At 35.4% G+C, this 14,396-nt stretch overlaps 1 protein-coding gene and 1 non-coding gene across 4 annotated transcripts; both read left to right on the top strand.

The window, feature by feature from the left end:
• The first annotated feature begins 7,525 nt into the window (after positions 1 to 7,525).
• On the top strand, positions 7,526 to 7,598 carry TRNAR-ACG (transfer RNA arginine (anticodon ACG)). The gene has a single exon. It is a non-coding gene; the product is annotated as a tRNA-Arg (tRNA).
• A 125-nt stretch (positions 7,599 to 7,723) lies between these two features.
• LOC145061311 (pentatricopeptide repeat-containing protein At1g10270-like) lies at positions 7,724 to 14,100 on the top strand. Of its 3 annotated transcripts, none has more exons than XM_079008752.1 (2): positions 7,724 to 9,928; positions 13,964 to 14,100. In XM_079008752.1, the coding sequence occupies exon 1, from the start codon at positions 7,825 to 7,827 to the stop codon at positions 9,925 to 9,927; it is 2,103 nt and encodes a 700-aa protein (XP_078864878.1). In that variant the 5' UTR covers positions 7,724 to 7,824; the 3' UTR covers position 9,928; positions 13,964 to 14,100. The 3 variants fall into 3 exon arrangements, with proteins under 3 accessions (XP_078864878.1, XP_078864877.1, XP_078864876.1); XM_079008751.1 differs by lacking the exon at positions 13,964 to 14,100 and adding an exon at positions 10,666 to 11,461; XM_079008750.1 differs by lacking the exon at positions 13,964 to 14,100 and adding an exon at positions 10,283 to 11,461.
• The last annotated feature ends 296 nt before the right edge of the window (positions 14,101 to 14,396 follow it).

The raw sequence follows: 14,396 nt of genomic DNA, 5'->3' as shown, positions 1-14,396 counted from the left end.
AGTCTAATTTCCAAATATGAAATTTCTCATTCATCATGCAACCAAGTTGTATGACTCCAAGTTTCTATCCAATTGAAACTTGGGCGATGAGAAACTTTCCCTATTTGGTAAATTCTTGACCTTTCCACAAATAACATAATTAAGAATCAAATCCATTATTGCTAATAATAGAAACTTACAAACATCAATTTTTCATACACACCATTGCAAGGATAAATAAATAATATAAATCAAAATTTATTTTATTGTGGAAAAAATTGTCCTCACAATGCAATTGAAAAACTATGTTGTTACATATTCCTAAGCAATCTATTCTAACTCCAAGTAGTAGCTTAAGAATCCAATCTTCAAGTAATGTGATCGAAATCCATTTCTTCACGATTAGATTCCACTCACTTCTTCCCTTAAGCTTCCTTTCTTTTCTTCGATCTACAAAAACATCAATTATAATCTTATCACATCATGTATTAAGAATCTAGAATAGGAACTTAAAAGAGTTAGTTAATGGATTTTACCTAAAGCAGAGCCATACGTTTTGACTCTCCCATCTCTTAGATCTCTTAGGTAAATAGGGCAGCGTCGTCTCCAATGCCCCTTCTCTTGGCAATAAAAGCAATTTGACTCTTTTGGAATAGCACATGGAACTACTTCAGACTTTGCCTTTCTCTTATGATCAAACTTTTCGATCATGACATTCCTTTCGTTGCCATTGCCTATATCCATAGAGGTCTGGAAGGCAGATTCATCAATCAACTTTGCTTTTCCAGTGCGCCAAACCATTGTTGATTCAGCAGCAATAAGCATGTAGGTGAGATCTATAAGGGTCACGTCGTGGTTCATTATATAGTACTCTCTTACGAACTCACTATATGAGTTAGGAAGCGACAGAAGAACCCAATCAACAGCCATCTCCTCAAATACAACGAATCCCAACATTCTTAACCTATCAATGTGCGACTTCATCTCTAGGACGTGTGCACATACCGACTTTCCTTCTTTATGTTTACTTGCCAAAAGGGCTTGAGTGAGCTTGAACTTTTCAAGCCTTCGAACTTGGGGTTTAGGGAGAATTATTGGAGGAGGTGGAGGAAGTGAAGCATGATTTCTTGTTCCTCGATCGAATCGTGGAATATCATCTTCATGTGGAAAGCTTGTTCCACGAGATTTGGGAAGACCATAGTTGTCGTACTTCGACATCTACAAAATGGGAGAAAATGAATTCAAGTTAGTTGATTGATTGATTCCTTAATAAATCACCCAAATGAGATACTAAGGTTAGGACCCAACACAATATTCCACAACTTGGGAGAGGGATGTCGTAACCCAAATTGCAGAACATTTGAAGGTAAGTGAATGACGATTCACTAATTTTCCACCATGAAAAACGAAAAACAGATTAAGTTTTAAATGTTTTGAAAACTTCTATATCCTTTGAGATTCATTGAACTTTTCAATGGCATGTTTAAATCTCGATATGCCCCTCGATTTGTGACTGGGATGCCGAGGATCACAAAACAGGGTGTGAATAACCATGCAAACTTACATGGTGCCCCCACATGTTACAATCACCTATTCAATGTGTCGGTTAACCACACACGCTCCACCAAACTATGACAAACATTGAGTCACCCTTTGCTACCTTTTCTTAGAACCATTTAAATTGCCGTTTAACCACACACGCTCCACTAACGTCTTCGCAAGGGTACAAAGTATAATTTCATGGAATTGCATCAATTCACTTTTGCCTAAAGTAACTAAGATTGGGAATTTGTAAAAAAAAAACATTTAGTTGCTTTTGTACTTCATTATACTTATAATGGAAGGTTTCTATCCTATCCTACCCGTTCGGCTAACGACCCTCCACTAGTCAAGAGTGCGGTGGCTAAGAGTGGATACCCATTCAATCACCATTTTATAGGCAATTTCCTCAAACACCCCTTATAGACCAGCTTCATGAATGAGGCCTACTAACGGTAAGACTGACTTTTACTCATACATATACATAACATTAGACTTTTAATGTTATATATAGTATAGGGTGTATTTTACACTTTTAAAATACTAGGTGGTCAAATTTAATAATTATATTTTTAATTTAATTAAATTGTAAACCAAAACTTTATGGATTTATTAAATCTCTTTTAATTATACACTTTAATTAATTAATAAAACCATAAGGGTGTGATTTGAACTTTTCAAAACAATACTAGGGTTTCAGAATTTTAACATTTCTAAATTAAACTTTTAATCAACTTTTAAATTCCAAAACTTGAGGGCAAGTTTTGAAACATTTCAAAACATTAGGGTTTCAACTATTTAAATTTCAAAACAAAACATTTAAGTTCAAATTAAAACCATAAAACTTACATGGGCACAATAGAAACTTTTTCACAACACAAGTATCAAATAACAAATAATAGAAATTAAACAATTAATTTGTCATTATCTATATTTGACCTAATTTCAATTTCTTGCAAGATAAATTACCCAATTAATACAAATAATCAATCTTTAATCATATAAGGAAGTTATTATCTAATCAATTGGTAATTATCTTGTGTTTTGGCAAGGATAATCTTTTAAAAACATTAAAAAAATCGTATTTTATAAGTTTAAAACAAATATGGTAATTATCCTTAAGCAAAACAGCAATAAAATCCGAAATTCCCTCTGTCTAACGCTCCGACTCGCCGAGTCACACATTGGAACTCGCCGAGTAGGGCAGACTCACCGAGTCAGTTCGAACAGAAGGCCAGAATTCGATTTTCAGTTAATAATTCAACATAGCATCACGTACAACAGAAACTAATCAAGGCTCTGATACCACTGATGGGTTTTAGCCATAAGAACATCCTATGTGCTTATGCAAACCCTAATGCTTGGATCTAGGTTTCTCTATTGTACATGCAATTCATCCAAGGCTTTAAACCCTAGATCTAGCATACTATTAATCATATTAACATAAGAATGGGGTTTAGATCTTACCTTGATTGTTATGTAGCAATAACAATCTCAAATCCTCCTTGTAATGGCTTTAGAAAGCTTAGAGTCACAAGTGTCACTCCTCTAATGGCTCACAAACACCAAAAGCAAGAGGATGAAGAATAAGGAGAGAGGAGGCTGCCCAAAAATATCCAGAAACCCCTAGTGGAATTCTTAGCCACGTTTTTGGGGCTTAAGGGTACTATATATACATGTAGGTTATTAGGGTTTTCAACTAGGAAACCCTAATCTGATTGCTTAAGCCCTAAGCAGCCCATGGACCCTTTTAGAATATCCCTTGGACGATTTCTAATGGGTTTCCCCATAGAATTCGTCCAACCTATTATTCCAAGGTGATCCATAGCTCAAATGCAATTATCTTATAATTACAGTTCCAGTCCCTTAAGTTTAATTAATCTCTTTTAGCCACAAAATTAATTCTTGACTAATATTAATTAAACAATATGATTTCTCCTTTAATATATTATTCTCATAATATATTAATAAATCATAATTAATTCTTTCTCTTCATAATTCATCCTATCAAGTTCCTTTGGTGAAGACAACCCAAAAGGACCATGCACCATCGGGTCAAGTACATACCAAAATAGTTATGGACTTAGACACTAATCCAACAGTTATAACGTCTTGGAAAGGGTACAAAGTGTAATTTCATGGAATAGCATCATTTTCACATTTTTCTTAAAGTAACTAAGATTGGGAATTTTATAAAAAAAACATTTAGTTACTTTATTAACCATTATACTTTTAATGAGGAATTAGTTGCCCTATCCCACCCGTTCGACTAACAACCCTCCACCATCAAGGAAGCGGTGGGTGAGAGTGGACACCCATTAAACTGTCATTTTATAGGCAGCAACCTTATACCCCCTTATACATCGGCTTCGTGAATGAGGCATACTAACGGTAAGACTAACATTAATCTTATACACACACACACACATATATATATATATATATATATATATATATATATATATAAAATCATTATTCTTATAATGTTATAATAGTATAAGGGTTGAATTTTAAACTTGTAAAATTCTAGGGTTTAGAATTTAAATATTTTAAAATTAAATTTTTTAATCAAAATTTAAAATTACAAAACTTGAGTGTAAGTTTTGAAACTTTTCAAAACTTTCTAGATCAAAATTCAAATAATTTAAATAAATAATTAATCAGTGATAATCTAATTTTGACCTAATCAAATTCCATGGCAAGATAATTCTTTCAAATAATTAAAGTTTATCATATAAGACAATAGTTATCTAATAATTGACAATTATCTTCTATTGTGATAAGGATAATCACATCGTATTAATAAAATTCGGATTTATCAATCAAAAACGTTTTTGGTAATTATCCCAAGTCAAAATAGGTCGAAATCCCGAAATTTCCTCTATCTGACTCTCCGAGTCGCCGAGTCACCATCTGGACTCGTTGAGTTCATCTGACTCGTCGAGTTCATTAGGTGACTCGATGAGTTTGTCAGGCAGAAAGCAAAAATTTCAATTTTAAGCAATGAATAATCATACAATGCATCAAATACAATAGAAACCAATCAAGGCTCTGATACCACTTATGGGTTTTGAGCAATACATCAATCCTATGGTGCAAATGAAAACCCTAAAGCTTTGGATCTAGGTTTCTCTATTGTACATGCAAATCATCCAAAGCTTACAAACCCTAATCTAGCATACAACAAAACTTGAAAATAACATAAATAACCAATAAGAATGTTACCTTGATTTTTGCTTGAAGATCTTTAGCTTATGAGAACCTAGCACCTCAAATGTGATGCCTCTAATGGATCACAAACACCAAAGCAAGTTGAATGATCTTGGAGAGAGGGGATGAGAGGCTCAAAATTGGCTCTAAGACTTCTTAGGGTTTATGGGTGCCAATTTCTGAAGTCCTAGGGGTCCTTATATAGTGGAGCTGCTAGGGTTTCATTCAAAACCCTAATTGGATAACTTAGGCCTTAAGTAGTCCATTGGAACCTTATGGAATAGGGCCTTAGATGAATTCAAGGTGGGCTTCCAACCTAATTTCGTCCACCCCTTTATCCATATGATCCACAACCCAAAATCCAATTATCTTATAATTGCAATTCCAATCCCCTAAGTTTAATTAATATATTTTGATCACATAATTAATTTCTTAATTAATTATTGACTAATATTAATTAATCAATATGATTTCTCTTTTAATAGAAAAACCAAACGGGTTAAAGGAAACAGAAACAAGATTATCAGTAGTAAATTTTAGAACGGAACATAGATTTTTAACTAATTGAGGTGACACCAAGACATCTTTTAACAAAAATTAGTTTTTGGAAAACGGTAGTGTAGTGTAACCTATAAAAGTAGCCGATATGATAGCACCATTTAAAACCATAATAGACTTAGACATACAAGGTATTAGAGAAAGCATGTTACCTTGGTTGAAGGACATGTGTGAACTTGCTCCTGTATCCATGTAATAATTGTTGTCTTGTGGAGGTTGAATGGACATGGCTTGAAAAACATAGCTCAAGTCGGTAAATTGAGGTTGATTGGTTGGAACATAGCCACCATAAAAAGGTGGCTGAAGGCATCATAGAGGAGGGGCCAGGGGCCTGATCGGAACAACAGAGGGCTGCTGGAAAACACCGACGGGATGTTGCAATCCGGCAAGAAGAGCGGCAGCTGCCAGCTGTGTCGGAAAAGAGGCTGCAGCAACAGCGTATCGCGGTGGTAGCTGGTAACAACCGGAGGGAGGTCCAAGCAAGGGATGTGGCGTGATTCCAAGAGATGTGACATGAAAAAATGCTGAAATGGAGAGCCTTGAATGTTGTTGTTTGCGAGTTGTTGCTTGTCTTGAGGTGCACTTCCAAGTAAACCTGCAAACTGAGACTAAGAACTTGTGTTTGTTCCTGCAAAAGGATTAGCATTCACAGAAGTACCAAGATTACCCCCCCCCCCCCCTTGTTAGAACCCTTACCACCAGTGTGGTTTTTATTCCACCTATTATTTTTCTGTTTCCCGGTTGTGGTAGAAACCGAGTAGAGAGTAGTGGTGATGGCGTTGTTATCAGTGGGCATGTCAGCATTTTCTTCACGAGCTTCATGTAGTAACAACATATTCTTAGCCTCAAGAAAGAAAGGGAACGTATCCTTGTGAATGATGAAACTTACAATGTTGTGATAAGATGACATGAGTTGTCTCAAGATCCGCATCACAAGTTTTGTTTCTGAGATTTCAGAATCGACATTTGCTAGAGAATCAACAATGTTTTTCAATGTATGACAAAAATCTATAATTAAAGAAGCACCCTTCTTTGTATTGCGGAATTGGTCTTGAATATGTAGCTTATCCCATAAATCTTTTGTTGTACAGTCATCACTAGATATAATTTTGAGAAGATTTAAGTCACATGTAGAGTAAAACCAAGATCTGACTCGGGAATCAATAAAGTACCAATCTTCATCATCATCTCCAGTAGGGAGAGATTTCCCATTAACATGACCTTGAACTTTTGCACTTCTGCAAAGGTCTAGAAAAATACGCCTCCAAAGTTTGTAATTGGATCCATCCGATGTTAGTTTAAAACTAAAATGGTCGTACACATTCGTAACAACATAGACCGATTGCTGTTTTGTGGGAATAGCAGTAGAGGATGTTGTTGATGTTGTCATAGATCTGGGGAAACAGAAACAATAACATGTAAAATAAAGAGATGCAACAGTGATAAGAATTATACCTACAAAGACGGTAAGGCCAACAAACTGGAATGATGAACCCGTAGATAACTAGTGTAATGCTTGAACTGATCCGAGAGACAGGGGCGAAGCTTCAACATTTGATTCGGGGGGCCGAAAATATAATATGTATAAAAATTGGTAAACAGGGGGGGGGGGGGGGGCATAGCAAAAAATTTATATTTTTGGGCCTAAAATGTATAAAATGCAACTATAAGGACTATTTATAAACAACAAATCAGGGGGGGCACAACCCCCCTTGCCCTTATAAAGCTCCGCCAATGCCGAGACAGGTAGCAACGAAATGGAGCGTGAGATGAATGACCAATTGATCGATTAATCACCGAAAATAGGCACGATATTGATCCAAGAGAGGTAGCAGCAAATTGCAGTTGACAGGGATGTTGATGTTTGCAGCAGGTCCAACGAAAGAAAAGAATTTTTTTTTTTAGGGTTGGCGCCGTTTGAATGCTAGGCTTGATATCATGATAGATATTTAAAATAAACCCTATTAGGGTATGCATGTATTCCATCTAATATATATAATACAAGAGTATACAATATTTACATATAACACCCTACATTATAAACAATGATACAAAACATATAAAATCTAACAGAATCAAAAGTTTAGTTTTATGTGTTTCGAATAGCTTATTCGTCGGAAAATAAAATTTGTTTTATGGTCATGCATTCAAAGTAACAAAACCTAAATTATCGTCTATTCAAGGTACTCCTTTATACGTTTTAGAATAATAAAGCTAATTAGCTTTTATCTATCAAGTTGACTCTGTGGCCCAATGGATAAGGCGCTGGTCTACGGAACCAGAGATTCTGGGTTCGATCCCCAGCAGAGTCGTTCCTTACTCTTTTTTTATTGTTTTTTTTTTTTAATCATGAACTGAAATATAAAATATCTGAGTTCGAGTGATGGCAAACTTGTAAATTTTAAACATTATTGCACACGTAGAACAGTCGAGGTTTTTGAGACGATACTCTGTTATAGAAAACGAACGCAGATATTTAGCTCTTCATCACAGGGTTTAACTAGGGTTCTTCCAAAATCCCAATCCCCACGTCCAACCATGACGGTTGCTCGATTAATTCTCCGATCTCTCCGCCGTCCCACTTCTATCCGTACCACCACCGCCGCCGCCGCCTTCAACCTCCAGTCCCTATCTCTCCACTCTCCAACAACAAACCCTAACTTCCTAATCCCTGTTAGAACCTTTGCCTTTACTTCAGCAGAGGAAGCCGCCGCCGAACGCCGTCGTCGCAAACGTCGCCTCCGTATTGAGCCCCCACTCCACGCCCTCCAACGTGATCCAAATGCTCCACGCCCTAGACGCGACCCTAACCAACCTGATACTACGTCTGCCCTAGTTGGACCTCGACTCAGCCTCCACAACCGTGTCCAATCGTTAATCCGAGCCGGAGACCTCGAAAACGCCTCTGTTGTTGCTCGACAATCGGTTTTTTCCAGCACACGTCCTACAGTTTTCACCTGCAACGCGATCATTGGCTCTATGTATCGCGCCAAGCGGTATTTGGATGCCATAGCTCTTTTTGCCTATTTCTTCAAGCAATCTAACATAGTTCCTAATGTTGTTTCCTACAATTTCTTGATTATCTCTCACTGTGAAAACGGAGAAGTTGATAAAGCCCTGGAAGTCTACCAACACATTAAGGACAATGCTCCCTTTAGCCCATCTGCAGTTACTTTTCGTCATTTAACCAAGGGTTTAATTGATGCTGGGCGTATTGATGAAGCAGTGAACTTGTTATGGAAAATGGTGAGTGATGGCCACGGGGCTGACTCTATTGTCTTCAACAACATCATATCTGGCTTTCTCAATTTGGATAATCTGGAAAAAGCCAATGAATTCTTTGATGAGCTGAAAAGTAGGTGCATGGTTTATGATGGTATTGTTAATGCTACTTTCATGGAGTGGTTCTTTAGTAAAGGTAAGCCAAAAGAAGCCATGGAGTCTTACAAATCTTTATTAGATAAAGAATTCAAAATGGTTCCTGCTACATGTAATGTTCTTTTAGAAGTTCTTCTTAAATGGGACAAGAAACCAGAGGCCGAGGCTTTGTTTGATAGCATGTTAGATAGGCACACTCCACCTGTTGTCCAAGCAGTGAATTCTGATACCTTTAATATCATGGTAAATGAATGCTTCAAAATGGGGAAAGCATCAGAGGCTTATAGTGTTTTCAAGAAGGCTGGTAATGCACCCAAGTCAAAACCTTTTTCAATGGATGCAGCAGGTTTTAACAATATAATCATGAGGTACTGTGAGAATGACATGATAGATGATGCAGAAAGAATGTATGTGGAATTATGTGGCAAATCTTTATCACCTGAAGTCAACACTTATAAAACCTTGATTGATGCTTATTTCAAGGCGGGAAGAATTGATGAAGCTATAGATAAATATGCCAAGATGGTGGATGTTGGTTTGAGAGTGATTCCTACTTATGCCAACAAATGGTTCTCTAGTATGATTGAGAATGGAAAGATTGTGGAGTGTGAGCCCATTTTGACTAAAATGGCTGAAAGAGACCCGAAACCAGATGCTACTACTTATGATATGGTGATCAGGGCACTCTGTGTAGCTTCTAATTATGACACGACTTTGATTTTGTTGCAACAAATGGTTACCTATGGTGTTGGGGTTGCCCCTGTTCTCAAGGAGTATGTGTTAGAGGTGTTTGATAAGTTAGGGCGTAAAGAAGAAATTGATAGACTTTTAATTGCAAGAGGGACAGGTTATGTGCCAGGTGTACCTCGAACTGTAAATGGCTATGGACAGAGGAATCAGTATGGATATGGGCAGCAAAATGATAATGGAAATGATATTATGAATAGACAACAATACAACAATGGAAACACACAGCAATATGGTAATGGAAACGGGCAACAATACAATGGAAGTTGGAATGGAAATGGGCAGCAGTACAACAATGGAGGCTGGAATGGGAATGGGAATGGCCAGCAGTATAACAATGGAGGCTGGAATGGGAATGGAAATGGGCAACAATACAACAATGGAAGCTGGAATGGGAATGGTGGTGGACAAAACCATGGGAATTGGCAGCAGAATGGGAATGGAGTTGAGCAGCGGATTGTAAATGGGGAGCAGGGATATGAACAAGCTCAATCTGGTTCTGTAGCAGCACTTTAAGGTATTTATATTATATCTGTTCTTTGATTTGGTTAAAAGGAAAAAAGGGCTGCAAGATTATATTTTCCAAGAAATGGATGTCTCACATGCTGATCAACACTTTCAAGTTTTAACAGTCATTTATGTGAAACAGTTTCTTGGTTTATGCTATGTCTAACTTATACATTGAGGTTATAATGACAAATTATTATGAAAATTTCTTATTGGTTGAAGACACTAAACATGCTATGAAATACCTATTTTTCATGATGTTAATTCATAAACTAGTATTTTATATTTTAGTTTTATTTAATGTTCTTTGAATCTTTTTAATTATTTACATAGTCTTCTTCTATTTGATTCTTTTCTGTAACAGTTTTACCACTTCCATCATCTTTCTTCTTTGAAGAAGATTTAACATCACCTAAATTACCAGCATTACCCTTTTTAGCAGACAGCTTAAGTGGCTTGCTATCTGAATCACTTTCCTCATCTTCCTCAACATTTTTACTTTCTACCTTACTTTTCTCCCCCTTTTTAACCTATTGTTTCAGTGGTTTAGCATCTGAATCACTATCTTCTCTTTTCTTCACAGATTGTTTTTATAGTCTCATCTACTTTCTTACCCTGTTTTTCCTTCTTTTCCATCTGATCACCCACATCCATTTTCTTACCAGCCTAGTTGCTCTTCTTCCTTGATTGTTTTGACGATTTTGCCCCTGAACTACCTGTGTCCACTTTCTTATTGTGCTTCCTCAGAGGTTTATCATCAGAATCACTAGCGGCTCCACCATCTTCTGATTCATCAATGGTGGCTGGAAGTTTGACCTCCTTGGCAACAACCGCCTTTGGATGGGGAATCGGCGTTTTCAGGGGCGATTTCGTGTTTTTGAAGAGTTTGTTTTTTAAAGACCGGACGGGTTTCTTGAAGTGACTTTCATTTGGAAGGCTGTCGCTTTGAGATGGGGAAGGGGAAGAAACATTCTCAGCCTAACTTTCAGGGGCAGTTTCGTCTTTTTCTGTTTCTGATGGACTATCTGCTTCATTAGAGGACTCTTAACAGGCGAACAATGAACTTCATGTTGTTTCTCTGCTTCTTCTTTCTCACCTTCAACGTGAAAAGAATCAGAAGGCCCCCCGGAGTTTACTGCTGTTTCGGATTTAGTCCCTCTCCTTTTGGAAGTCTGTTCTGGTTTTAATTCCAACTTTGCCACATCAGCATCTGACTCATCATTGAGCATTTCAACTGAACTTTCTTGCACTTTCTTCTAAAACCAATACCATGGTCATCAATGTCCTCCTGAAAGAGTGTATTGAATTAATGCTCTCATTGATGGTTTGAGTGCATCTTGCATCGACTTTTTCAGGGACTGGTCAATATGGGCAATGTACTTTGTTCTTCACACATAAATAGCAACATATTTACATTTCTTTACTGATAATAGCAATGTACTTTATTTGTTTTTTTGTACCTATAACAGCAATATACTTGCATTTTGCTACAAATATAGGCATTGTACATTATTTATTATATATTGCAATTATTTATAAAGAATTTTACTTGTTTTGCTATTATGAATAAAGAATTGTAAGTACAGTGCTATAATGCTATAATGAGTTACATATTGTTCTTATTGGCAAAAATGTAAGTATGTTGGCTATATTGGTAAAAAGAGTAAAGTATGTTGCTATTTCTTGCAATTTGTTCCATAGTGGTTTGATATTAATAAATGTACATACTTGAAGGCTGTTGCACACATTACAGAACATAAAGTACACATTATATTGGATTACTTGGCCATAACTGTTTAATTTATATATGTGCTTATGAATACTTGTTAAAGCTTAATGTAAAATACAAAATACATACTAGTATTTGTTTTCTAAAGCTTCATTTAAAACACATAAGAATTTGTTTCAAACGTCAACTATCCATTATCAAAAAACCTTTTCTTTTAGAGTTTATGTGCATGAGGGAAGCAGATAAAATAAGAAGCAAAAAAAAAAAAAAAAAAAAAAAAAGAAAAAGAAAAAGGAAACTATACCATTCTTTTTAGAACGACAAACACGCATAAACACCTACTAATCCTATTTTTAATCCATATTTTTTTTGCACCATGGTACTTGAACCCTTTGCCACATCACTTGGGAGAGAGAAGCATTTCCAATACATTTGATATTGTGGACTACAAACCTTTGGTAAAAACCGTACAAGTAAACTACGATAGATTACATTAATTTATTTTTGTGCAACATTTCAATCAAACCAGGAAATCGAACATAATAATAATAATTTATTTTTGCTAAAGTGGCCATTCATTTCTATATTAATAATGATAATAACTTATTTCTCTACCCTCCTTACGGTCGTTAATGATGGTCTCTTTATGACATGTCCATACCATCTCAAACGTCACTCCCTTAATTTTTCATTGATGCATGCGCCTCCCATATGAGTTTCTTATAACTCCGTTCGGTACTCTATCCAACAAAGTTTACCACAAGTCAATTCAACATCCTCATTTTAGCTACCTCCATCTTCCTCTCGTCCTTTTTCACCGGCCAACATTCAAATTGATACAACATAGCAAACCTAATTACTACTTTGTAAAGTTTCCCTTTCGGGTTCAACAAAACCTTCTTGTCACACAAGACATTTGACTAGGGTTAGCCATCTTAACCTAACTCGTCAACCTAACCCGAACCCATCCTAGTAATTAGCATGTTGGGTTGATATTCTCAATCGTTTAATTAAACGGGTCAACCCGTCTAACCCTTTTAATTAAATTGGTTGGGTTAGGGTTGAAATTTCCAACCTGTTTACAACCCGCCGCTGTTTAAATTTTTTAAATCTTTTTTAATTTATATTTATTTAGTATTATTATTTAATTGAATATTATATTTTGATTATTATTTGGGATATATACAGTAAAGTCCCAATATTTTCATCGATTTGACAAGAAAGTCCTAAACTTTATTTTTTTGACAGTAAAGTCCAAATCACCGGCAGTTTTTGACACTTTTACCCTTTTTTCCCGGTTAGCCGGTAATTAGGACTTTTTTGTTAAAAAAAATAAAGTGTAGGACTTTCTTGTCAAATCGTCAATTAGGACTTTACTGTCAAAAAAATAAAGTTTAGGACTTTTTTGTCAAACCGTTGAAAATATTAGGACTTTAGTGTATATATAATTTTTTTGGTTAAAAATTTAATGGTATGATACGCTTTAAGCATAAGAGTTTTTGAAACCTTCACTAATCTGCTAGATCCTGTTGAAATCCTTAACGTTTGCTTATTGTTAAATCGTTTTTTTAATCTCAACAAACCGACATTGAAAAAAATTGAGATAATCAAGAAAAAAGAAAGAAAGAACCAGAGTTCTGTTGGCTTTTTGCAGCCCCAAAAATGGAGAAATAAAAACCGAAAAAAACGAAATTGTTCTTCTTTCTCTTCTCCACATTCACACCCTTTTGACTATGCATGTGTTGTTTGTGTTTGTATAAAGCCAGGACAATTTTGTTTTTTTAGGTTTCTAATTTCTCCATTTTTGAGACTGCAAAAGGCCAATATAACTCTGGTTCTTTATTTCTTTCTTGATTATCTCAATTTTTTTCAATGTCGGTTTGTTGAGATTAAAAAAACGATTTAACAAGAAGCGAACGTAAAGGATTTCAATAGGATCTAGCTGATTAAAGAAGGTTTCAATAACTCTTATGCTTAAAGAGTATTATATCATTAAATTTCTAACCAAAAAAAATTATATATACACTACAGTCCCAATATTTTCAATGATTTGACAAAAAAGTCCTAAACTTTATTTTTTTGACAGTAAAGTCCTAATTGACGATTTGACAAGAAAGTCCTAAACTTTATTTTGTTGACAAAAAAATCATAATTACTGGCTAACCGGGAAAAAAGGGTAAAAGTGTCAAAAACTGCCGGTAATTTGGACTTTACTGTCAAAAAAATAAAGTTTAGGACTTTCTTGTCAAATCGATGAAAATATTGGGACTTTACTGTATATATCCCTTATTATTTTTTATTTCTCAAAAAATGCAGGTTAGTAATCATTATTGGAAGTCGAGTTGGTGAAAATGAATCGAGTTGGGCAAATTCAGAAATTAAATATTTATAATGTTTTATGGTCGTAAAGATTTGATTTGTATTTTGTTATGGACTTATAGACGTATGGTTGTATTATTTCCAAACTTCAACAACTATTGGAGTTTTAAAGTTTTAAGTTATTTTTTAAGGATTATTTCAAATATGTACTCCCGTTATTTTTTAAGGATTATTATTATTATTATTGTAAATTTAAATGGATGAACCCAAGTTCAACATGTTTATTAAACAGGTTAGGTTGGAAAAATAATACATAGGTCAACTCGATTTTAACCACATTACTAAAAAGGTTGGGTTGGATTGAGCTGAGAATTCTCAACCTATCTACTTAAACAAGTTAGGTTGGATTGAGTTGGGTAGAGATTTTCAA

Source organism: Lactuca serriola, chromosome 7 (assembly GCF_051521515.1).
Source record: "Lactuca serriola cultivar US96UC23 chromosome 7, Lser_US96UC23_V15, whole genome shotgun sequence".
Lineage (NCBI taxonomy): Eukaryota > Viridiplantae > Streptophyta > Magnoliopsida > Asterales > Asteraceae > Lactuca > Lactuca serriola.
The sequence above is the reverse complement of the archived record's forward strand: the minus strand, read 5'-3'. Positions and strand labels throughout refer to the sequence as shown.

Bases quoted from the DNA above. Each gene is read 5' to 3' on its own strand.
- LOC145061311 (XM_079008752.1), top strand. From the start codon at position 7,825: ATGACGGTTGCTCGATTAATTCTCCGATCTCTCCGCCGTCCCACTTCT.